At 38.3% G+C, this 27,129-nt stretch overlaps 1 protein-coding gene across 4 annotated transcripts in view; it reads right to left on the minus strand.

Annotated features, from left to right (window-relative positions):
• Nucleotides 1-27,129, minus strand: part of Ptprc (protein tyrosine phosphatase receptor type C) — a 108,488-nt gene that overhangs the window by 45,898 nt on the left and 35,461 nt on the right. The window contains exons 3-11 of one of the 4 annotated variants that reach the window (XM_052737086.1): nucleotides 15,783-15,806; nucleotides 12,363-12,491; nucleotides 9,672-9,815; nucleotides 6,916-7,056; nucleotides 6,176-6,244; nucleotides 4,936-4,962; nucleotides 2,926-3,141; nucleotides 1,715-1,846; nucleotides 635-769 (exon numbers count right to left, since the gene is read on the minus strand). In XM_052737086.1, coding sequence (XP_052593046.1) covers nucleotides 635-769; nucleotides 1,715-1,846; nucleotides 2,926-3,141; nucleotides 4,936-4,962; nucleotides 6,176-6,244; nucleotides 6,916-7,056; nucleotides 9,672-9,815; nucleotides 12,363-12,491; nucleotides 15,783-15,806 — 1,017 coding nt within the window. The remainder of the gene's footprint in view (nucleotides 1-634; nucleotides 770-1,714; nucleotides 1,847-2,925; nucleotides 3,142-4,935; nucleotides 4,963-6,175; nucleotides 6,245-6,915; nucleotides 7,057-9,671; nucleotides 9,816-12,362; nucleotides 12,492-15,782; nucleotides 15,807-27,129) is intronic. The other 3 variants (XM_052737087.1, XM_052737088.1, XM_052737089.1) reach the window with 3 other exon arrangements.

The following is a 27,129-nucleotide window of genomic DNA, read 5'->3' on the forward strand; positions in this document are numbered from 1 at the left end:
CCACTGATACACACAAATCTTTATTGTAGAAATGTCTTCACTGTTTGTAAGCAATGACACTTTTTGTCTTCTTCATACTTGATCATTCATTGATCACCTGTTTCAAATTAACATTTACCAGCAAATTTTAAATTTATTTGGAATTTTTCACTTCTGTCTTCCCAAATGGTATTATTTTCTGGAACCCCTTTCCATTTACTAAGCTTTATCTTGTTATTAATGATATTGCCAGCAATTTGATAGCTACGGTTCCTGTTTTATATTCTGCACGTAGATTTGCCAGGGCTATACTGGTCGATGTGCTTACTTTCCTCTTCTGTGAGAAGCAGGACAGGACTAGGGGAAGAGGTGTAAGAACCCCGAGTGAAGAATGTTATAAAAGGAAGGGAAGAGGCAATGAAGAAAATGGGAACAAGCCATGTAAACCATTTTAACTGTTTCTAGCAGTCTTGTACTATATAAACTTTGAACAACAGAAAAAGAACAACTTTAGTTTTGCATAATTATTTTTCAATTCACCTTAAAATTAACTTAAAAATTTTTCTTCTCTATTTTCTGTGATTCCACAAATAACATAAGCCCACAAAAGAAACAGAAATTTTATTTATCTTATAAATGTAAGTAATGTACTCACTCCCCAAATCCGTCTTCACAGATTTATTTTCTTGGAAAACTATTGCGTTATCATAGAGGATTTCTGTAGCACAATTGTAAGTTCTTTGGGGTGTAAGACCTCTAAGCTCAATTTGTGAAGAGTGCTTTGAAATACCTGCAAGAAATAAGTATTGCACGTGAGTATATGAAGTGACACACAGTGTGTGGACTTCTTTTCTGATGCCATGTGTTTAAGACTTAATGTTGGAGCAAAGCCTCTGCAAATGATGAAATAATAAGCCCAAGATCCTGCAAATAGCACTACTACACTCAACTTTGTTGAGAAACGAGGATTATGTCTCATTTAGCCTTTGCTTAAGTGGATTTCCTTTGCATTTTTAAAATTGATAGCTCATTATATATTTGTTCCAGCTTTGGACACACTGATTAAAGCATAGCTCAGTATCTTCCCATTGGCATGACGATGACAATCAGGGTCGTACTTTCCTCTTCTGCCTCTGTGTGTGTGCACAGAGGTGCACACACATCTTTCTGTCTTGCCAAGTGTGTCCTGGCAAGTGGCTTGATGTCAAGAGGACAAACAGTCCACCTCACTGAATTCCAATATATTTTAAAAGAAACTCTACTTCGTAGAAACTCAAGTTCATTCCCAGAAGCACATGTTTTCCTTGTTACCTGAATATTCTTGAACTTGCAAATAATTTTCGTTGATTGAGGTGTAAGAAAGTAACCTCTGAATCTATATAATTTCCTGTCTACAGAATATGGATACCATTACTCTTTTATAATTTCCTCATCTTATCATCCTTTCACTGATGTCTGGTATATAACAGTAAGCAAGAAAATTCTCTCCATTAGTTTTGATTTTTTCTATAGTTACCATCCACATCCACGGTTGTTTTTTTTTGTTTGTTTGTTTGTTTTCTTTCTGTTTTTTCTATTTTGTGAATTTGTTTCAGTGGCAGATACTGGAGTTATTATATTCTAATTTACCACAGATCACTGAGGGTCAGGGAAGGAGGGCAAGTATTTTGAAAGAACATTTAAGCCATGTCTGGAATAACTTCTGATGATAGAATTTCTTTACTCAATATCCTACCATTATCACAGTAAAATCTGTATGAAAGTTTTCCTCTGTCACAGTCAAAGTCCTTTGCTTCCCACTCCAAACAAATTGTGGTATCAGCGTCTACTGGCTTTGTGCAGTTATGCAGGATAAACTTCTCACGCCCTGTCAATAAAACATAGAGTTGCCCTTAGGTTACGTTCCTAGTGTGAAGGTGTGCCACCTCTAACTAAATACTCTGAAATCAAACATATTATTTCCATACCACATATTTTAATTGAAATGTGTGCTGCTTTTCAGTAGAACCCATGCCACATTATAAATGAAACTCAAGGAAGCAATTAGATAAAACAGTCGATTTTTCCCATTTGAAAAAAATGTCTTTGGGGTTTGAGGCTTGTTTGGTAATCTGTTTTGGGTTTTGGAGACACGTTCTCATCTTGCATTGTAGCTCAGGCTAGCTTGGAACTCACTATGTAACCCGGGCTGGCTTTGAACACATGGAAATACTCCTGCCTTGGCCTTCCACATGCTGGGATTACAATTTTGGTATTAACATAGAGTTCTACTTATGTTAAACTTTGGTTTCTTTTTGTTTGTTTGTTTTGTTTTGTTTTTTTTCAAAAACATTAAATGTTTAAGTTTGTTCTTTTCCCTAATATACATAAGAAACTTCTGGAGGCAAGGGAGGACAAAGAACATTTTGAATTTAAAAAGAAGAACCAGAAATCTCATGTATAATTACTTCACAAAATAGGCTGTTTTTAATCCATAGGAACCTCTTTGTTGTTGTTGCTTTGTCTTTTTGTCTTTTGTTTCAAGTTTTGAGACAGGGTTTCTCTGTGTCGCCCTGGCTGCCCTAGAACTTGTTCTGTAGTCTAGGCTGGCCTTGAACTCAGATCCGCCAACCTCTGCCTTCCAAGTGCTAGGATTAAAGGCATGTGCCACCACTGCTCAGCTAGGAATCTTTTTTGTAAACAAAGTGATGGCCCTAAAGAGTAAGTACGTATTTATTCATGCTCTCCAGGGTTCTCAGCAGGGAACTCATACTTACCAGTTCTCTCTCTCTCTCTCTCTCTCTCTCTCTCTCTCTCTCTCTCTCTCTCTCTCTTTCTCTCTCTCTCGCTCTCTCTCTTTCTCTCTGTTTTTTTTTCTAACCACATTAGCCCCCAGGAGCACCATAACACATGCATGAAATCACACTGTTGTTCTAAATACACAGATAGAAAGAAATTGGCATTCACCTGGTGGTACATCCAATGTTATAATTTTAGCTGGAGTACATGAGCTATCAGACACATTGACTATTTTCTGTGAGCATTCTTGTAGATTTTTAAGTTCTTTACAATCCACAATTTCACATGAGTTTTTGTGGGTTTTGTCACCTTTTAGCTCTGCCTCAAAAAACTGATTATTACTGTTATAGCGGTAATGCACAGTAATGTTCCCAAATTTTTCATCTGGAAAAAAAAAGAAAATTAGTATTATCACTGTTCAGAATGAATGAGATTCTGTTGGATAAGAATGCCTTAATATATTCTTTTGTACAGAGAATGACCTACAAAAGAGTGAATTTATTAACGTATGCAGCAAACAGAAGTAAAAGAACAATTAGCAAACTGTGGCTAAGAACAGCAGATAAGACACCAAAATATCACCAAATCAGATTATAGACTGTGACACAATATTCTCAGAAATATGTAAAATATAGGAAATGTATCACATGCCCCTAAGTCATTATTTCATAATTCTCCTTTCTTATGGAGGATCCCAGTCTATGCCTAGATGATTATTGGATTTACATTTGTCTTGCCTGCTAAACTGTAAAGGCCCTGGGAGCCAAAACTAGTCTGTTTTGATCATTATCATCAACTCAGGTCCATGATAATATATCTTTCTGTTATTAGCAAGAATTCAATAATTACTTGTTGAATTAACTGACAAATCAGTTTAGCTAGTGAACTCATATGCAAAAAAAATCCTTGCTTTATAACTACTCTTTTTTTTAAAAATGTCTTTATAAACCATTTATTTCCCCCATCATGAATTAGAGACCGTAAGTTCTCACTGGTTGCATTACATCTGTAATATTATTACGCATGATACTAAATCCTTCATAAATCCTTTTGGTTAGTGTCAACAATTTCTATGGACTGGCAAAGATTTCTTTTAAACAACTATTAATTTACATAACCATTTTAAAAATGTTTTCTGTGTGTATGTGTGTTTGTGTGTGTGTACATGTATACATGTTCATCTGTGCATGTATGTGAAGGAGTGCACATATACATATGTGCATGAGTATGGAGACCAGAGATTGACATCAGGCATCTGCCTCTATTTCTCTTGATCTAATTTTATGAGAAAGGGTCTTTCTCTGATTGAGCAACAGTATCAAGTCAGCAACCCCAGCATTAGGTTGACAGGCATCTGCTACCAAGTTCACCATTTTACATAGGCATTGGGGATCAGAACTCATGTCCCCATGGTTGTGTGGCAAGCACTTTACCCTCATCTTCAAAGCTCCTCTATACTTGTTTTTATTTTGCAAAACTGTATGCCCTTCGTCTTAAATACTAGGAGTACAAAGACTAATCAGATGAAATTGGCTTTTAGAAGGTGAAGCCTTAAACCAAGATGGACACAGACTGAATTACAAGAGCTAAGCAAAGACATAAAATAAGAGTAGACAGCAAATAATGTAAGAGCGAAACGAAAGACATCTGTTCAGACTGGAGAGCATGAAGAAGTCTTGATGACTTAGATTGATTTTTAAAGTATGAGCAAGGTGTCAGAAAACAAACGCAGGCACCAAAAAGGAGGAATATGAAAGAACTCCAAATGCAGAGGAAGAAAAGCAAGGGATACACGATCAGGAGTCTTAAATATAAAGGCAGCTCCATTTGACTCAAGGCAAGAGTGTAAGTGAGGAGACGGTGATACGGAAGGAGAGCAAGGGAGCTGGAACTTGAGACATCATGTTAAGGAAACAAACCAATGGAGGTTGACCTTGACTCTGAGTGAACAGGGACCTGACTGCAGTGCTGAGATTCAAAAGGCTATGGAAGGGTAACACTGGCCATGAAGAAAAAACTTGGCTTCCACCACAAGGGGAGGAAGAAAAGGAAAGACAGTGGCTCTTAAAATCTAGAGCTAGCCATGAGAAGTAGAAATAGTGCGTTAAGAAGAAAGAGAGAAATGATTGAAATGCTGTTCCCAAGTGACAGAGGTTACCTTTGGGTCAACAAACTTACCACATGTTGGCTTGGGTTGGGTGGTAGCTGTAATAGAGATGAAAAAGGAAAGAGGCAAATCATTGAAATGTTATTTTAAAATTTATCTGCTGTGTTCATCTTTGAGAATCTGCTTCATAGACTTTCCAGTTTAGGTTTAATACATAATGCAGTTTGCTTAATATCTTATTTTCCCCTTAAACATGCAAATATTATAAACCAATGATATAACTATAAATTATCTTCATTAAAATATAAAATAAACAGAACTGTGACTGTCGCAATATGTAGACTTTGGGGTACAGATTCGATGTCAGCTTGGTGACAGGACCAAATCTAAAAACTGCCAAAATATTTTGAAAGTCTTCATTCACTTTGTTGGTCTCAAACTACATTTCCTTAACTATAACCCCAATGAAGCAATGTTGTGGCTTTTATTTTTGATGGGATATTAATAGATAAAGACTGCTTTGTTCCCACGTTTAACCTCTATATGCTTCCCACACACAAGATCCAGGGTAGCTAATTGATCTTAGAGCAATTACCTTGTAAGATCACTCACTGTAAAATTACAATTACAATTGTAATTGTAATATATGAATTTAACTCAGTGGTTCTCAACCTTCCAAATGCTGTGACCCTTTAATACAGTTCCTCATGTTGTAGTGACCCCCGGCCATAAAATTATTTTTGTTGCTACTTCATAACTATAATTTTGCTGTTATGAATCATAAATATCTGATATTTCTGATGGTCTTAGGTGACTCCTGTGAAAGGGTCATTTAACCTCCAGGATGAGAACCACTGATTTAACGGAAAAGGTGGGAGTCTGAGTCCATGCAAGCAAAAGGATTTCTGCTAATCTTCTCAAAGTTGGAAGAATCTGGGGAGAATGGTGGGCTTGCCAGCACTGGCTTCCTGACCCTAAACAATGTCACTGCCACATACCTTCCAGGGTAGAGGCTTTGATAAAATTCTTCGTCATACACTACATCTGCCCTTCAGAGTAATAAGTTCTAACAGGCTTGACTATTGCTTATGTGGGTTCTCATAAATGCCACAGGGGAGGCATGGTAGTGACACTATATCCTCAGCTACACGTGTGCTGCACTAGTGTCTAGATTCTGCTCTGTGACCATCAGGGTTAGAACTCAAGATTCCACTAAGAAGGCAGCCTGAAGTAGAGACAGCCTGAGAGCCTGTGAGGATGTGCCCAGCCGTGGCAGAGGTGTGTCTGCATGACTGGGGGTAAGGTTGTCACCTATTGTGCTTGGATGGTCAGTGGTTATAAGGCCCAGAGTGGATGATACAGTGGTTATAAGGTTGCCACCTGCAAGGAAATAAACAAAAGGATAAAAGTCAATATGTTTATTACCTTGAAGCTTGAGGAAAAAACTCTTTAGCAAAGATAAGTGATTCTTCCCACATTTGAATTGATACTTTCCAAAATAACAAAGTGAGGCAAAGACTTATGCACAAATTGTTCCGATAACACACATTTCAAGTAATTGCAAATATTAGATCACAACTTAAAGGGCAAGTTATTTGCTCCTTAGTATAATTCTTACCTGAAAAATAATTTTGCTCAAACTAGCATTTTCTGTTGAATTATAGCTCTCCATATTTTAGATACTAATGGGACCAATGGCTGCTTTTCTTACATCCATTTTATTAAGCCTTTTGCACATATAGTCTTCACAGAAAGGAAACTGAGTTACTTGTCCTAGATTGTCTAGAAAACTGAGGCAGATGGATTTGATCCCAGAGCTACGGGCCATGAATGTATTATTATCCACTTCTTTGTCATGAACTTTACAATAATAATAGTAAAGCTGCATTTATCCCCAAAAAGCTTCCTCATAAGTTTCTTTTGCCTAATTTCTGATCAAGATGATAAAAAAAAAAGGATGGGAAATCTGAAAGTAGTATCTGGAGTAAAATAAGAGTTACACTCAAGTTTGCAGCCTCCATAGCCTAAAACATGCCACATAATGGTCACACCTGAGGAGGCATCTGTGGTGCTGATGTTGGAGGTGTGTGTAGGTAAGGCAGCAGAGCTGTTGCGTGCAAGCGTGATGGTGTCTGCAGGAAGGGCTGTGTCTGCAGGAAAGGTCCCCAATGTAGTCATCTCCCCTGATGCACCTGTAATCAGAAGGGTCACCAACACTGTCACTTCCATCATGCCACATGCTGACATGGATGTGATTATGGAACTAAGGCAGAGCAATGAACTATCTAGTATACCTACTGCAGCACAATATTTAGCCAAACCCTAACCACAACCCAACTCATCCCATAGTCCTAATTTCATAGATTGTGCTAGCAATGTGAGAACTTGCTAAAAGATGAACTCAGAGGCAGACACGTAGAAACCTGTACAGCTCAGGTACCAGTTGACAGAAAAAGTAAAAACAAACAAACAAACGACAACAAAAAAAAAATAGTTGGGGTCTTGGGAAACAGCTTGGACAGCCCAAGGAGGTCCAAACTCCCAGTCAAGTGCTGCCTTATGTGATATTAAAAGTATTTCAAAGAGAAGAGAAGGATGTTGTCTTGGAGATTCTAAGGCCATTGAAGGTTGCCCAGGAGGAAGTGTAGCCTAGCACCTGTTTAGAGTCTTAGGTGGCTGTGCCACTCTGGGGAGGGAAGCCCTGTGTACAGGTACTCAGATTCAATTTCCCTGAAATTAAGCTAAATGGTCTCCTGCCTGTGTGGCATCAGAGCCCCAGGCTTTTCGTCGTTATTGGATTCTGGTCAAAATACGACATTTTACTAAGAAGGCTCCCATGCCAGGAAGATATCAAATTGGTTTTATATCAGCACACTGCCCATTATGCTGATATAATCCTCTTATTTCCCAATTTTGGGCAGAGTGCCGAGTGATGTAGCTAAAAGAGCTGCATATCCTGCTTAGAAATTCACTGTCAGGCATCAGAGCATTTCATGCCTGTTAGATGTTTCCCCCATATATCACAGCCAGCACTCAGGAACAAGAAACCCATGTATAGTCACCCATCAGGTGACTAGCTTTGTGCTAGCTGACATGGAGAAAGCAAAAGAAATAGAGCTAGCTCCTACTGGGGATCTTGTTTGGTGATTTCACTGTCAAGATCCCCATGTCCAGCGATATGAACTTAGCCTCACATTCGAGGTCAGTGTACGTGTGTTTTTGGTGCACAGTGTTCTGTTTCCTCAGTGGCCCATGGCTGTTATCTAAACCACTTTGCTAAGACTATGCCAAACATCTCCCATTTGCAGATGGATTGAATCCGTAAGTCATCACACATATGGTTTGAGAAGTGGAAATGAATTTCCATGCCAACTGAGTTTGTTCTTGGCCTACTCTTCAAACACCACTGAACGCTCCCAGCTGTAAGGAAACCATGGCATAGAATGACTACATGGAGCATCCATTCACTAGTTCTAGAAACAATGGAAGGATCCACAGTAATAGGAGAGGAGGAAGGGTTATGCAGGCAGCCTTTTCAAGCTTCATTTAGACACAAACTGGCCACCTGTGGAATCTCAAAAGCAGACGATTCCTCCCACTAGCCTACCACCTTATTTACTGCTTCTCCCTCTTTCTAGACACTTGTCCTTCCCAATCATCTCTTATGCCTCTGATGTCGAGAGACCCTGCTATACTGTCTTCAGAATCCCTAGAGTCCCCCTTCATTTGAAAACTACATTTTCCTTATTAAGTAGATAATCTCAGTCACCCACTTAAGAATGGCATTTTCCATTTTAATTATATCGATTGCATGGGATAGACCTTTTAATTAGTGAAATTAGCCAGCAGGCCAAGAAGAATTATTTGCTCGTGGCAGAGCAGGTTGGTTTGTGTGGCAAGCAGCCCTCAAAGCATGCTTCTGTTCATGGCTTCTTTCCTTCTCTGCTTTCTATGTCTATGGATCTGCTAAAAAGAACCAGATCCATTTTGCTCTGCTACAGTGGTAGGATCAGATGAGGCCGCTCTTTGCCTTGTTTGAAGTGTGTAGACGGCCTGTGGTGGCTTTTAGGCCAAGGGAACAGTATTAGTGTTTTAAAATAATAATTATCTTATGTGTGAACTTGACCTCTATGCTTGATTTATCCTGAAGCAGGCCTCTGTTACATGTCTACCTCGCTGCCAAGCACTCAGGCCACTGAGTGTATGCATATGTAGGACATTATGGAATTATGGCCTGAGAAAGGACACCCTTAAATTTATCCCATAGAAAGGGACACCGTGAAGTTATCTAGACTCTGGTTTGGGACAAGAAAGGAGAGAATATGTTGCACTGTTTTAAGAAGAGATAAGAAAAAAGAATCTTGTCTGTATGGGAGATTTGTGTCTGCTTCTCCTTTTTCTCACTCCCTAAATGACAGACAATGACATTATCATAATAAGTTTTCAGTCCCCTTTATGGATAAGAAATCCTTCATTCTTGACAGCTGTTTATTGGCTCAAGGTCTTACAGATTTACATACATTATTCTTTATTACTAGAGGATGAAGTCTTCACTAAACAACAAGGATAACTGTAGAAACATAGAACATTGTGGTAGCCTCCACCCCTGAACATTATTTCATCTCTGTTAGCACGTCTTTTGTCACATGGTTTGCACCCTAAGGATAACTATAAAATTACTAATTCATCAGCGACAAGTGTTCCACATTGATTGAACCGGTGGCCACGGCTCCTCACGCCATTCTTAAAGGGAGGCAACTGTCAGTACTTTTCTTCGTATTTGTGCATGTCTAAAGCGCGCGCAAACCTGGTGGGTCAGGCCTGCCCCGAGCAGGCATGAGTGTGGTGAGGTCAGCCTGGGTGCTGAGTGTCTGGGTGTCAGCTCCTCTGGCAGAGGACGTCTGCAAGTTGGGCTGTGAAAGGTGAGGCAGCGGCGTGGTCAATGAAAAACCTGAGGTTAGAAAGCAAGATGATTAGGTCGATCTCTGCTGCTCCTGGCAGTTTCAACTCTAAGACAAGTACATGGAGCAAAATGGCCACCATGTGACATGACCCGATGTCTTAAGATCTGGAAGTTTCCTGGGCAGAAAAGTGGCTACTGAGTTCTTGCTTACAAATTCCTCCCCAAGAAGACCCACATGTCCAGCTTTGTTCTTTGACTTCATGATCCCTGAAAACTTATTGGATGCACCAACAGCTCTACAGACTGAGACTAGGATGAAAGGTGCCTTTACAGACGGAAGAGTAGGAAACTCCAAAATTCCAAAACATGCTAAAGTGCTGCTTACAAAATCATGAAGGAAGAACAGGCGAATGCACAGATGTGTATGACAGCCAAAATAAATATGAAAAAATGCTTATCACTGTGAAATATTGAAGAAACGTAGAATCAACAGGGAGCATTTTAAACTGCCCTACTGGTAGTTTTAACACATTGATAACATCCAGCATTTGGAAAACTTATGGAGACAGCCATGCATGCATGCTTACACACACATGCTCACACAGAACCAAATGCCAAGAACATAGCGTATTGAAAGTCATGGTCAAAATGGTTTATTTAAAGCACAAGATTGGAGAGGGTTAATTTTCATTGGGTAATACATAGTAAATATTGGTAAGTGTGTATACATATATACAAACATCATTCTATATTTAATTTAAAAATTCATATGCTGTCTTATAAAATAGTATCCCATACTCCAATGTGATGTGACCATGTGAATACTTATTGTAAGGATTTTCAAAAAAGGACAATTTTGAATAATGTACACCATTAGAAAAATGAATATTTTCTAAGTATATCAGCAACTAAGAAAAACTTAATTACACCCAAAACTACTGATCAATCATAAATATAAATTATAAAATTTTCCTCAGCACACTATTGAAATATCACTAGATAGCAATACATACTATTGAAAAGAAAATATGCTCTTCTGTTTGAAAGAATAAGAAATTTTCCAAGCAAATTTCACCATCAAATTGTGCTAAGAAATATTTGATATTACTCATCCTTAATCCCAGTCCATTCCACCATAAGCCTTTCCTGAGCTGGTCTACCTGGAACTCTGTGGTTTTAATGTACTCAAGTAAAATGTGTAAATGAAGAGAGATGCTGCGTATGCATGTTCTGTGTATATGAAATGAGATTAAAAATGGAAAAGCGTGTGTCACCACATGTTCTACCCCATACCAGTGGCCTTCAGCCTCATAATTACATGAGCACCCAACAATCTGCTCTGAGGTGTACACAGGTTCTAAGAGACTGCTCTGCTGGTCGCATGGATAAAGATGAGCTATGAAGTCCTGAGTTTACTGAAAGAATTGCTCCCTTGATGACCTGCTTCCTTCCTAACAGACAGTCACTATCAGCATTATACGTGAAATGTCTGCGTTGATGCTGCATACGCTTGTTACTTTTTTGGACCAAGATAAATGGTTCTCTTAAGCAGTAGACTCACTCAGTGTCTTACAAAGTGTGTTTGGAAACCTGTTTGCCTAAGAAAACTGCATCAAGGATGTGATTTCAGAAATGTCTGCACAACTTCATGTTAGCCGATGATGTCCTGACTGGGCCGGCAAATCTATAGTTGAACAAAAGAGGAACCCAAATCTCTGACATATTCAGGTTGAAGGGAATTGCCACAAGCCTCCCTGGAAAAACAACTCCCACTCGCTCTGTGGTTCACTGTAAACACAGCGGCATTACCTTAAATTCCACTACTAGATTTCACAATTCTGTTTCTCTCTTTGTAAGAATTGAAATAACGCGCCGGGCGGTGGTGGCGCACGCCTTTAATCCCAGCACTCGGGAGGCAGAGCCAGGCGGATCTCTGTGAGTTCGAGGCCAGCCTGGGCTACCAAGTGAGTTCCAGGAAAGGCGCAAAGCTACACAGAGAAACCCTGTCTCGAAAAACCAAAAAAAAAAAAAAAAAAAAGAATTGAAATAACGCAAATGTCACTGGAAAAATTGTACATCACAAAACCGAATCCTCAGTTCTGAGTAGATTGTTAAAAATGGTTACCTATCTTAGGCATTTCTGATAATGTGAACTTGGAATGAAATTAAGAAATGGAAGTATCCCACCTCAGGGCAGCTGCAAGAAAGTTCTGCGGTGGTAAAACTCTGCCAGGGAGAATTGTGCCCTGCTCAGTGTAGCAACTGAAGCCTATGGGCAGTCCCTTCCCTGGTTTTACTTTTAGGATCTTCCCACAACCCCTTTCCATCTAAAGCATCATGTCTGCGCTGTTTCTGCTCAGCAACCTCTACAGATGCCTACAGCCACCCGCACTTTATTTACCTGAAGAAAACTGCATGCTTAGAAACAGCTTGCATTACTTAAAATTTAAAAATTTGATCACCCTAGAAAGTTTTTAAGAGGCAAATTTACCCGTACTATCATTTTGTTTACGAATGTTCGTGTGGCAACCTTTCATTGTAATAAGAATACCAATCTTATCCAAGTTTCTGGGGAGACCTGGGTTGAATGGTCACCTGAAAGATAGATGTTCTCTGAGGAGTCATTTTCTCTTTCAGAGATGCTTGAGGGTGTGAATTCAGTGGTGTGAGCAGGTAAAGGGTCACTTTGAGACAGAGGAAGGGCCTTCTCTGTTGTGTCCGGTCCTGTTATGTTAATGGGTGATGGAAGAGAACAAACATGTAAATCGGGACCCAAAATACCCATTCATATGCATGTACTAACTTTCCAACCCCATACACAGACACCAAGCTTATGTGATATGTAGTGCACTCTCTCTCTCTCTCTCTCTCTCTCTCTCTCTCTCTCTCTCTCTCTCTCTCTCTCTCTCTCACACACACACACACACACACACACACACACACACACATATGCACAGACATATACACAGACAGGCATACAGACACACATACTTACACATACATACAACATACATACCTAAAAATATACACACAGTGAGAAATATATATGTATTCACACAGACATCTATACTCAGGCACACACACATGTGCACATATACACATCCATACAGATACACATACACACACACACACACACACACACACACATCACCATATGTAGCTATAGATTTTAATTATGGATACATATATAGTCATTATAATTAAATTTAAAAATAAAAACGAGGAAATGGACTCAAAAGGAACTCCCCTTAGCTCTCTTCCCATTTACTTGTAGGGTAGGTACCCAAAGTATCTTGATTCAGAAGAGTGAAACCCAGTGGTAAGGTGTCTAGAGGAAATCTGGAAACACAGATGACGAGCAATAGTGGAGAAGGACAAAGCCAGAAATGAAGCATAGAAAGAGTTAGGATTCCAAATGAATAGGAAGGAAGGAAGGAAGGAAGGAAGGAAGGAAGGAAGGAAGGAAGGAAGGAAGGAAGGAAGGAAGGAAGGAAGGAAAGAAGGAAAGGGTGAAAAGTCTAGATGGGTCATGCCTGCAACCCCATCTTTCAAAAGGCTGAGGCAGGGGATTGCAAATTCTATGCCAGCTCGAACTATATAAACAGTTTCTGTCTAAAAAGAAAATTTGTATATGTGCTGATTCAAAAAGGAAATAAATCAACCAAATGAAAATAAGGGAGAGAGTTATGCGGGTAAAACTTGGGAAACAAAATTCACAAACAGAAGCAGGAACAACTTGCTTTTATGAAAATACCAAAATGTGTTTGACTTTGTAATCAGAGACGTATGGGACTGAAATAAAATTGTTCTACCTCATTGTTTTAAAAGAATGATGTGGCGGGAAGGTGTGAAAGACAAACACATTCAGTAGATGCAGGTACTCATGGAAAGTGCTGTCTGCAGAGGAATTAGTGCAATGGGGTAAATCTAGCACTTCTCTGTTTTCCTTTATTTAAAATGTATTTCCTTTGTGAAAAAAAATAAATGCATCAAATTCTGTTTTTAAAAATATCATATGCTCTTTGGATTTATAGGGATTCATTTTTTTCCCTAAATATTCCATGGTTAATATGTATTAACCTCTTTGTATAGTAAAATGTGCATTTTTTAAATATCAAAACTGAGTGTGCTTGAACTAGTGGTAAGCCCTACCTCTAATCTTCAGGGTCACGATTCTAACCTAACTGTCTTTCCTCCACTATACATTGAGTAAAAGGAAGAGAGGATTAGATAAAAAGAAGAGAGAAAGTGCTGAGCAGAAAGAGGAGTAGGGAGAGAGGAGAGGCGGAAGGAGAGATTTGAAGTCCCGTCTGCTCATTGTTAACTCACTGTCATCCTTACTGATGACAATTTGTGATTGGGGATTATATCAACTCTAGTAATGGAAGGGGTGCCGAAGAGAATGCTGCAGCAAGATCTCTTCTCTTCCAGTAAAGCGAATTCAGCCCTTGGTAGATGAAGAAGAGTGTTCAGAAAAGTCACTCTCATGTAGAAGCGTTAATGTCTTTTCACACACTTCAGTTCTAGTTTCACAAGTAGAATTGATAATTATAAACTTGCCAATTCCACTTGGTTCCCTGACTCTCACTTTGAACATTCCACACTACAATTATCTTCTCATTGGTTATATTTGAAGGGAGGCACCATTCTCCTTTGCGTTATGGGTCACAATTCTAACTTACCTTCCCCCCCAATCTGCTTATTATGACAGTTAGTGAGGAAACAATGCCACTCCGAACAGGGTAAGGAGTAGACTATGGTCCTATCCCACACCCAGCCCTGTTCTGCAACAAGGTCTCATCTACGTGCCTGAGAGTGACTTAATGTTCTGCAAAGGAAAGTGCAAAATTTCATTTAAGAAGTTGGCACGAACCAGCCAGAACCTGCTATACAGAGAGTGCTTTAGGAAACCTCTCTCCCACACAATGAAACTATAAAATTCTATTGTTAGACACTGGAAAATAAAAGAATATGCTTCTATGTTTAGCTCAGGAGTGGGATTTGTTAGTATTTGTGTAGTGGTTTAGCATTCAGAATAAACTTACATTTAATGAAAAATAATTCCAATAATAATCCAATTTTAGACTATGTCAGATTTGTTCCACTTGAAATGTGCATTTAAATTATTAAAGCAGTTATATTTTATGGTTTCACTTACCTTCTTAAGACACGCTATCAACCACATGATTAGTCAGGAAACAAATATTTACAGCAACAAGTAAGGAATTCAGTTTCTTTTTAACCACCTACAGGTCAATTCTTCTATGATTTGGGCTTTAATTGATTTTAATGTACTGGTAACATCACCATCACTTAATTTACTTTTCTCAAAACTCAGAAAATTTTAGAGAAAATAAATCGAATTATAGTAGGAAATTTTTCAAACAATTAATATAAAATATCTTAATATTAGACAGATCTCCAAGCATAACTAGGAGAAGGGTTAACTACTCTTGAAAAATATTATAAAGTTAATGTTTTACCTATAAGAGAACATATATTAAATTCTTAATGTAAACAAATTCTAGATTAAATTAATTTATAAAATATATTGGTCCTTAAATAAATGTGAAATTGTTTTTAGGCTTCCCTCTACTTCCTTAATTCAATTCTTTTTTTATTGAAAATAATTTTTATACAATATATTCTGATCACAGTTTCTTCTCCATATTCAAATCTTAACTCATATTGATTTATACAGTTTTTTTTAAATTTATTTACAGTGTTGAATTTTTAAGGGGATTAGAAGCTTGCTATATCATTTATTGTCAATTTTAAGTAATGTTAAAGGTTAATTAAACACAATAATATTTATATAATTTAAATGTTCAAATAGTTACTAAACTTTATCTTAGAAAGAATTATAAGAACATGTGAAAGTCAGGAGCCATATAGTATTATTAACTTTTTCTTCAAACTTACTTCCTTACCAAATAAATCAAGAATTATATCTATATTAAATACATGATGGTTGTAACAAAAATAAAATATTAAAGGTTAAATATTAATTCTTACCATTACTCGGTGTAGGAACTTGCCCTGAAAAAAAATAAAATTAAATAAATTTTTAGAAAGTTTCAGATTTAAAGCACGCATGCAATTATACATCATAGATGCATATTTATTTTCAGCACATTTTGTCTCAATGAATCCAATTTCTCATTTTACTTTTTTCTGGTAGTGTTTTGCTCTTCCAAAGACAGCTACATGCTGACCTAACGTATTTGATGTGTGGTCCTAAAGGCATAAGAATATGGGAATGTTCTCACAGTTTGGAGTCAAGTCAGTAGAGTGACGTCTTTAAGGGGCAGTCTAAGGGAAAACTTTTGAACTTTGAATCAATATTTGTAAGACAGAAAATAAACACAAGGCGAAGGTAAGCTAGAGGCAGGAAAAGGCCAAGATTACAGGAAGCACAATAGAAAATAATGGAAGTGAAATTGGGGGAATAAGTGGGGGACAAGAGCATCCGTGACACTCTTAGGGAGAAGCCCCCAGGACTCTGCACGTCTTTGGAAAAGAGAAGGAAGTGACAGAGAGGAAGGGGTCACACAGGTGTTTCTACACATTACCAAACTGCTAAAGATAGAGTTTGGACACTTTCATTAAACTAAAAAGGAAGGAAAACTCAAGTGAAAGAGGAAAGTTTGATGTGCTGATGGTTTTATGAGAAATCCTTCAGAACCATCTGCTTGGAGAGCGCAGGGCTCACGCTGCCCGTGGCTGAAGCACACAGATGGACACTGTGGCTTTGGATATGAAACAGATTCCCAAACAAAAGTCCAAGACAGAAAGCAGGGGTTAAGTGAATGACGAGGAGAAGGCCAGCTAAGATGACGGCGTACTCCCCACAAGAGAAAAGATGTGAACAGAGACTGTTTCGAAAAAGGTTTTCCTGAAACAGTGAGGCAATGAGATCAGATGGGTCTGTCACGAGTTCACACACTTGGTACAGGGAAGCTGTGTGAATGAGATGGGAGCCGGGTCCAGTCCACAGTGAAATGAGAGGCTTCGTCACCTTCTTACTAAGTGGCTACCAGAAACAGTAGAAGGTTATTTTCTAGGAAGAAAAGCAACGCTCTGAAAAATGAGCGATCTTCAAGAGGAAGAAGGGATTGCCTAGTAATTAAGGTACCTTTCTGTCAAGGGGTTTTTCTTTTTTTAAGTAGAATAAATCTGAGAAATTCTTCTCCCCTCAGAAGTGCCATCAGAGGTGTGTACTTGTTTTACATACATGTGTCTAAGTGTTTATTCATATGTATGTCCAGATAAGTAACTGATAGATGAAACTACATCTGTTTCTTTATGTCTTCTATTTTTCTCTTTATCATCCATACTGAAGTACTATCATGCATTGCTTATCTGTGGGCATGTCTTTTGAGCCACACATCATGAGATGATTTTGCCACTATGCTAATATCATAGAGTATATTCTCATAATTAAAAATGGCTATAATGTCACTGGGTGACAGAATTAAGGTCCATCCATGACTGAGACATTGCTATGTGGCTTATGACTATATCGTTTGAAAATACATTGCAGATTGAAGTTTCTCAGTCCTGTGTGGTCCCACCTGGGCAGCAGCCATTTTTATAAAATAATCACTTAGAAGCTTGATATTAATTACAGACTGTTTGGTCTATGGCCCAGACTTAGTGCTAACTAGCTATTACATCTTAAATTAACCTATTTCTATTAATCTATGTATCACCACGTGTCTCATGGCTTCACCTGTGTTCTATGCCACGTGTCTAATGGCTTTAACTGTGTTCTATTATATCTTACCGCTCCCCCGCGCCCCTGCAGCTCCTAGTGGCTTCCTTGAATCCACTTTTCTTCTCCCTGTATCTCTGCTTGGATTTCCCACCTGGCTCTTATCCCGCCTTACCATAGGTCAAAGCAGCTTTGGTTATCAACCAATGGGAACAACACATATTCACAGCATACAGAAAGACCATTCCACCCCAACAATTATTTGAAAGACTGTCCCAATTCTTGTCTTGTCAGCTTGTACCTTCTACTCCATCTAATTTTATGACTTTTATGTCCCTCTTAAAGGCGTTCCTGTCCTCTGATCCATTCTATTAACTTCTTAGAATTATGTTGGTTTGCAAACGAGATAATAAGAAGAAACGAAGTATTAATACATCAGTAACTAATAGACCACATTTTAAATAAGATGAAAAATAACCTGTGGTCATTATGAAGAATATAGGATATCAAAAAGTTTAAAATATTCAAGTTGGCTTGAATATATAAAGCTATAATGAATCCTATCCTTATCTTGTGAATATATATTATTATTAATTATATATAATATATAATTAATATACATACTAAACTTTTCAATGTCTAAAAATAGCTTGATACACCCATTCTCAATATCAGCATGTGGTTCCTTGGAATTTCATTTCCTTTTATTCACTTAAGTTTAGGAAGTAATTCTTGTTTTGTTGGTTCGCTGTTAGAAGTGAGAGTCAGCCATGATAAAGGCATGATTCTCACCCTGAAAAGCCAAGAATTCAAAGGACAATGCATCCAACAGTCTGCAAAGACATTTAAATAATATATGTACCTTAGTTAGACCGATAATTAACAGTTGGCAAGAACTGTATAGTATAATGAAGAACAGAAGAATGAGAAGCCACTGAGATTGGGTATGTTATCTACTATGTAATCACCAGTAGAGAAATTCTTAAATGACTTTAAACATAGAGTAAACATGAAGGAGAGTCCAAACCCATCGGGTGACAGTCTTCAGGCATGAGCTCATGAGTAGTCATTGCAGCCCCTGACAAGGGGTTGAATGTTTGTCTGAAGGTGACCAAAACCACAGGATCAATGAATTTGGAGAAGAAAACAAATAATAACTCTGGTCACAGAGGAAAGAGGGATTTTAGAGTAGGTTGTACCAGTCCGTCACTCATTTTGGAGACCATTCTGCTTCATGGTACTAATTTATTAGCTTGGTGCCCTCAAATGTGTAACACAAAGACAAAGCATTATAAAAGACTATAACTTTACAACTTATCATATGTAGATAATAAAAAGCTAACAATGAGTTGCAGGATAGGCACGTTTGTATGTATGGTGGAGTAGTGCATGCATGAGTTCATGTGTACATAGGGACAGCTGTGTGTATGTGTGGGTGGAAGCCAGTAGCCAATGCCAGGTGCTTTCTTTAGTCATTTCCCATCTAAGTTTTGGAGACAGGGTCTCCCACTGAACCTACTAGTCATTGAATCAGCTCCCTGCAGAACTTGTTTTCTCTGCCTTTCCAGCACTGGGCTCAAAGGTGAGTGCCACAGCACCCAGCTTGTTTATTTATCTGTTTAACATGGCTGCTGTGAATCTGGACTCAAGTCTTTATGCTTGCCCAGGCCAGCATATTCATGACTGAGTCATCTCTCCAGCCCCGGTACCTTTGTTTTTAACAAAGGCCATCAAGTAACAGAGTGTACTGGCTAGAAATAATTCCTCATGCCACACTTATGGGAAGTGTCTCAAAAAGTGGATTTAATTCAACCTGATTTCCTATAACATTATTTTAGTGAACAATTGGTAACAGGCACAAATAACCAAAAGTGTCACATCACACTAAGCACTGGAGCTGTGAAATGCATTCTGAAGCTCCGTCAGAGGTTAACATCTGTGTTTCTGATCTAGCTGTGGTTCAATATTGATTGTCTCACAAATCCCTTCACCTTAAGGTAAGTAAGATAAAATTTAACATACTTGGAAAACTCCTATTTAAAGACAGATCACACTTTCATTTCTTCTCTGTTAATGTGTACTGTCTTCATAAAGTCTTCTCAAGTCGATAGCACATTTTCTTTTACACTCACTTATTACAATGTAATATTAAATTTCTCCATTGCAAAATCTTAGTAAAATACTACCACTTGCCTTTTATTTTTCAAATATTACATACAGACACAGAAACACCCAGACACAGGCATACATATCTAAAATAAAATTCCAGTACTTAAGAACTACTGTTTAGAGTCAATATCAGACCAAAATTACTGTTTGGGTCACAAAATCCTCTCAAGTGGATTTAAGTAAAAGTAGCAGTCTTGTTCAACATGATACACAGAATGAAAAAAATTAACCTGTCAAAAATTTTTTTAGAATAACTCTAAATAAGTTTCTTTTTTAAATAAGAAACTGCTCCAAAGTATAAACCAAGTACTTTAAGAAACTATGAATGTCCCTCAGCAGTACACATTCAAAGTATGCATGAATGTTCCCAGGTATTCCGGTGTCAAAAGAAAAACACAAAACAAAAACAATACAAATCTTAAAGAAGAAATGCAATTAAGTTGCCCTACAGAACTAGCCTAGTTATAAAGCTACTCTCTGAAGGTCATGCATCCCCATGCATGGGCCATTTCAGACATTTTCCATATAATAACAGCTACCTCTGTGTACAGATCATACAGGCCAGAAGGTAGAAGAAGACTTCACATAATTATCCATAGGAGCTGTGCTACTAAATATGTACGACAGTTTGAGATATTTCTATCATGTTTCTGGAATTCTTTTTAAACTGACCAAACAATTGTCTATTGTATTTCCTATCCTCGCATTACCAGATTACCATGAAAATTATAAATAGATGCAACCTTCCAGGATCCTTATTGTTACACAGACAGATCTGAAGTGATTGGGTTTGTGGGGCATTTAGTTAGTACATGGCCTTCCCATTGGACTGATTACTGGGTCATAGATTAACCATCTGGGGCCATGCTGAACAGGTGAGTCAAGGTATCAATTTGATTTGTTTCCTAGTAGATGGCACTCTCCACTCCAGCTTCTGTAACCTGAAAGCAAGCGTCTATTGTCAATACATCTGGTATTAGACATAAAGTCTTTGCATAGCATCTCATGGCCAGTGCAACTAGTAAAATGTGTTAGTAAAAATGACATCATATGTATAGGAACATAATTTGGAAGAAATAAAAATAGCTGAAGAAAAAAACAGTAAATTAAAACAGTACAGGTCACAGTTAAGAGAAAAAAATCACTTTTCTAAAGCTATGAATTTCACAGTTTTTTTCTAAAGTCTATAAACCTACCAAGTACATACAATAAAAAACAAACAAACAAAAAAAAACCTGGCATTCCACTCAGTGATTTTTTGGGTTACAGAATGTTTCACTGTTCCTCTTACACATCTTTCCTGCATTTTTTTCTTTCGTAACATTTCAGTAGATGGCACCAGAGCACCAGGAATCTGTAAATCATCCACCTGGTGAGTGTTGCCCCATTATAATCCTGTTGTGAATTACCAGTGGAATTGACTAGATACATTAAACACGTGAGCATGGAGATGAGAGAGCCCTTGATCTTCAAAGCTGTGTTATTCTAACACGTGTATTGTTAACTGGATTTACCTTTCCCAATATGTTTCTTTTACAACTCGAAATGTTTAAATGATTGCAAATCAAAGTTACCTTGAAGTCACACCCCTAAGTCTGCCATCAGAGATTTAAGAAAAGTAGGAATCCATTGGAGTGGAAATGACATTTCAAAGGATACGCTTGGGCTTTAAACAGCACCCATCCACCACTACCTCCTTTCCAAAACAAAAAAAGAAAGACAGAGAACCCCACGGAATACCATTTGTGAGGGGATTTAAGCCTGTCTGCTGTGCATGGACAGGAGAGTGAAACAGAATGGATGACATTAACACTTACTCTGAGTACTAGTCTAAAAGGCATTGCTGTGTTTTGAAGATTTGAAATGTGTATCTGCGTAACTTCCCTCCATGATTACAAAGGCTATACAAACATGGAACCAGTAGATAGACACAAAAGCAGAGAGCTAGCTAGAACAGTTTGCATGCTTTCTCCTCTTAGCATGACAGGACAATACTGACAGACATCAATAAAAATATCCATATGATACAGACTGGATCATATACCTCACTTATAGAGGTATATGATCCAGTCTGTAATGACGACTAAGTTAGGACCAAGATTACATAAATTGTGGAATGATAGCATAAGCATGTAATCCCCCAGTTACTCCAGAGGTTACAGCAAGAGTCACGTTCCAAAGCCAGACTAGGCTGCAGATTGAATCCAAGGCCAGCCTGGGCAACGTAGTGAGATTGTGTCTCAGAAAAAAGAAAAGAAAAGAATAAAAGAAAGTAAAGTAAAAATAACCAGGGTGAGAGTTCTGGGGCTATTGCTTAGTGGAAAGTATTTGCCTAGCATGTGAGAACCCCTGGGTTCCATCTCCAGTACTACCAAAAAAAAAAAAAAGAAAAGAAAAGAAAAGAAAAGAAAAGATTTTAGAAAACTATAGGCAGTAGACTTTCCTGCTTCCAGCCACTCCTCAGTAAGTGAATACTGACAGTAAACAATCCACTGAAATCCTGTTACAATCACACACTGCCAACATCGCTTTCCCAACAAGCCATGCAAGTCAGCGATTCTTTTCCATGCTTTATAGGGAATGAAACAGAGACCAACAGTGGCTTGCTCACAGTCACATGATGGCATATTAGATTTGAAGGAGTGTGTGTTTAAAAACAATAGTCCTCATTCTTTTTACCAGCTTTATGTCAAAACATTGGGTGTCCCCATTGTACCTTGAGTCTTTTGAGTAAAAGAAAGGCCGCCTATCTCTAGAAGGTAATTCCAGCGATTTATACTCACAGGCCAGAAGACCCCACCAGTGTCTATTGAGATGGAGTCCAGGTGGTGCGAAGGAACACTAAGACCCAGAGAGTGAATGCCTTTCTGATGCCATTCAGTCTCATGAGGGGCTCTGAATTTACAAGCTGAACCAAGGCTCAGAGAATTTCAACATATATTTGTTGGCTTCACTCATTAATGCGTTGGACATCAAAGGAAGGCAAGACTGATGGACAACAGGGTGAACTGAAGAGCAACTCAGGACAAACAGAAGCAACACAAGGAGCAGGAGAAACTGGAACCAACTCTACCTCACAACCTCAGAACTGGGATGCACTGTGTCTGGGAACAACGAGCAGGAGATGAAAAGAGCAGGCATTCAAAATTAAAACAAGGATTTAAGAGACACTCTCTAAAATATGTTTGTAAGCCACACAATATAATTCATACATCATTCACAAGTGGCAAAATAACTCGTTCAAGTTGATGACAGAGATACAAGAGTCAAGGTTGGGAAACAAGATGGGGACAAAGAGTAGTAATCCTGCTGACTGTAGACTCCATAGTGCAGTTAACCATTCAACCCTCGCTTTCACACTATTCTAAAATCATAAATTACAAATAAGGAAAGTGTTAGTATGCGAAACACTATGGAGGACTAAATCAGAAAATGTTTAATGAGTGAAGGCACTTTAAAATCAGATGATTCATTGTTTCATTTTTTCAATACAGTAATCATGTCTACCTCTTCCAAACCCAGAGAATTATCACAAGCTACGTGTGATTATATATGACTATGTGTAACACACGCATAAAACTTTAAAAACGTGCTTTTCAACGTTTTGTATTTGTCTAAATGTATCTTGTTATCCATTCCAATTATGTTAATTAACTAGATAAGCAACAGAAAGTTAGGAAGGACTGGAAAGTGGGGCGCAGTGGCACACAGTGAAACCCTCACAACTGGAAGAGTAAAGCAAGGGGAATTGGGACTCAAGACTATCCTTAGATCATAGCAAACTCCAGACAAGCCTGGACTCCAAGGGACTCTCAATGAACAAAAATAAAATAAATAAATCCAGGAGGCATGAAAGAAAAAAACAATGGTTCTCTTTTTATTTTCTTGTCTTATAAAGCAAGTCTAAAATTTCAAGGGAAACAACAAAGATGGTCACTTCCTATGTACCAGTGGCATCAACAATGTGTAATAATGGCAACATGAGCGTCTTCGAACTGGATGCACATGTTTTAAAACGGCCCATGTTCTAAATGCTGAGAGTCAAGGCAGGAGAATAATGCGTTTGAGGCCATCTTGGGCTATGGTGAGACTCTTTCTCAAAAACCACCATCACCTCGGTGCCTTATTTAACCATCAGCAGAGAAGCTTCTTTCTGTAGCAGACGGGAACAAAAGCAGAGACCCACGGACAGGCGTCAAGCAGAGAGAGACTGGAACACACAGCCCTCAATGGGATGTCTCCATCAATTCCCGCCCCCCTCAGAGCTTAGGGAACCTCAAAGAAGCGGAGATGGAAAGAGTACAAGAGCCAGAGGGGATGGAGCACACAGGGAACAAGGCCCTCTCCATCAGCTGAGCAGAGCTCATATGAGCTCACAGAGATTGAAGCAGCAAACACAAGGCCTGCACAGGTCTGCACCAGTTTCTCGGCCTATATATTATAGCTTCCAGTTCAGCATTTTCATGGACTCTTGAGTGTGGGAGAGTGTGCTTGAGTGTGGGAAAGAGTGGGTTTCTGATTCTCGTGCCTTCTTTTGGACTCTTTTCCTTCTGTTGGTTTTCCTTGTCCAACTTCGATGTGATGCCTTTTGTTTTATCCTGTATTTTATCTTGTCATGTTTGGTTGTTATCTCTTAGAAGCCTGTTCTTTTCCAATGAGAGACAGAAAGGGAGTGGATCAAGATGGGAAGGGAGGTAGGTAGGAACTGGGAGGAGTAGAGGAAGGGGAAACTGTAATCAGGATATACTGTATGAGAAAAGAATCTGTTTTTATAAAAGGGAAAATACTTTTTTAAAAAATCATCATCATCACCATCTCCCCAAAGTGTCCATCATTCCTCTGACATTCTCCAGGATACCCAACAGTATGAGCACAACAGAACTGTGGAGAACACAGCTTAAGATGTTTTAGATAGTAACAATTATCTATATCTGTGCACGTGTATGTGCTTCTACGTAATCAGTATTGTAATCCTGACTGATTTAAAATGGGAATCTTGTGTGTGTGTTATCAGCTGACTGAGGACCATGTTGACAATACCGACTCTGTGCAGAAATGCTGATGTAGGAAGCTGCAGTGTGACCCATGTCCTTGTTATTTTCTTAAGCTGTGGTGAAGACCGGGGTGGAGAAGCAGAGGAAGAATTGCTAGTGGCAATATTCCCCACCCACACACTTGTCTAAAACAGTTCCCATGATAGGCTTATTTTCAGACTTAGAATGTCTATTTTAGTCTCATGTAGCTATCTGTTTTCCATTATTTAAATCCAGGAGTGTATACCTGACGTAGAGAATATGTGCCAGGCAGTAAATATTATTTAATTATACTAACTAACATTTTAGTGTGTATGTTTCTGTAACTCTTTGCTTCCTCTGAAATAGACTAAGATCATAGTCAAAGAATTATACAGATTCACCAAAATGTACCGGCACCAGTGGTAAAATTGTTTTATTGTTTTCAGTGGCAGGAATAATAGTCACTATTTAATAAGCAGATACTGGATGTATGGCACTACACTGAATGGTGTTAAATTATACTTTATATAACACTATAGGAATCCTCTAAAATAGATAGCACTGTCCTCTTTCTTAGATAGAACTAAAAATCATAAATAAATGTATACAAAGTTAAAGCACTTAAAATAGTAACATTTAGACTTAACTGCAAATCTACTCCAAATTTTATATATATATATATATATATATATATATATATATATATATATATATATATATATATATATACATACACACACACACACACAAATATATGCACCCAGGCTTATTCAACCACACTGTGATATAAGAAAAAATATTTTATATTAAATTCAATATTTGTGCTGAACAGCTATGAGAGAATCAACAATGATCAAAATACCTTGTATGTATCATCAAAATAGGATCCAGAGTATGACATATTAAAACGGATTAATGTTTCCTTTCATTTTGTTTTGTTTTGTTTGAGACAAGGTCTAGTGAAAGAGCTGAAGCTCCTTTGAAACTAGCAATGTAGCCTGAGCTGCTCTCCAACTTACAACACTCCTACCACAGTCTCCCGAGTTCTAAGGATATAATCATGTACTTCCACACCTAACGAAATGTATCGTTGAAAATGAAACTGTCAGCAAAGCACTTTAAAAATGATGCGTATCCACAACGCAACTGTATTCACCTATAAAGAAGAGTAAGTCACAACATTCACAGGAAAATGGATCAAATTAGAGATCATGTTCAGTGAAATACGCCAGCCTTGAAAAGATAATTATCACATATTTTCTTCTTATGTGGAGTTGTATCTTTCTCTGTGTGTGAGAGAGAGAGAGACAGACAGACAGACAGAGAGACAGAGACAGAGAGAGAGAGAGAGAGAGAGCAAAACATATAAATGGCATAAAAATGGAAAGTGGACATTGAGATGGAAGAAAGAGGTCTAAAAGAGGGTGAGAGAGACCATAAAAGGCTAACGGACTATATAAGGCAGTGGTTCTCCACCTCCTAATGCTGTAACTCTTTAATACAGTTCCTCATGTTGTGGTGATCCCAATGATTTTCCTTGCTACTTCATAACTAACTTTGTTACTGCTGTGAATGGCAATGTAAATACCTGTTTTCTGATGTCCTAGGTGACTGCTGTGAAAGGGTTACTCAACCCCTCCCCCAGAGGGGTCATGACCCACAGGTTGAGAACTGCTGATACAAGATATGAAAGCAGAAGGAAAGGCTATTGGGGGAGGAAAGAGACCTGTAAGAAGAGGAAAGGGGGACCAGGGCGGCACTGTGCGAGAAAGATTGACTATAATGATGCGTATGTATAAAAATGCCCCCAATGAAACCCATTACTTTGAATGCTAACTAAAAAAATCAATTAAAATGCAAATTGTCAGATGGTGATAGTGAAAAAGGAAAATTCTCATTATTTAGGGGAAAAAGAAGCAGCCTGAGACAAACGAGAGCGAGAACAGAAGCTTGTCAGCCCTTTTATCCAAATCGTTAAAGAAATAAAAATAGGAAAATAAGTTTAAAGATGTCTTCTTATTAGTATTTCCATGATTTAAAACAAAAAAAATAAATAAATTAAACAACAACAAAAGATTGTGCCATAACTTTAGCAGCTTGTAAGCCATGAGTTAAGGTACAGCATGGTGAGCAGGGTGAGCGTGCCTAAAGCTCTTCTCACGGTAGAATCCATGTATCTTTCTTAACACCAGGAGGAGGGAGTGTGTGTGTGTGTGTGTGTGTGTGTGTGTGTGTGTGTGTGTGTGTGTGTTAGTCCAAATAAGAAATAAAAAGAAAATGAGCACTACATTGTGGGAAGTCCACCAAACTGTTTTCCATCTCATGAACAGCATCAAATGTCTCCCAAGGCTGCACCAAGTCCCCCAACCTCCTCAAAGCTGTGGATAATCCAAGCCAAGGTTGATGAATGCCCAACTAATTTTTTCTTATTTCTCAGTCATGAACATGCTGAACAGAAACACTT

Source organism: Peromyscus californicus, unplaced genomic scaffold, assembly GCF_007827085.1.
Source record: "Peromyscus californicus insignis strain IS unplaced genomic scaffold, ASM782708v3 Scaffold_14__1_contigs__length_90479793_seg_2, whole genome shotgun sequence".
Taxonomy (NCBI): Eukaryota; Metazoa; Chordata; class Mammalia; order Rodentia; family Cricetidae; genus Peromyscus; species Peromyscus californicus.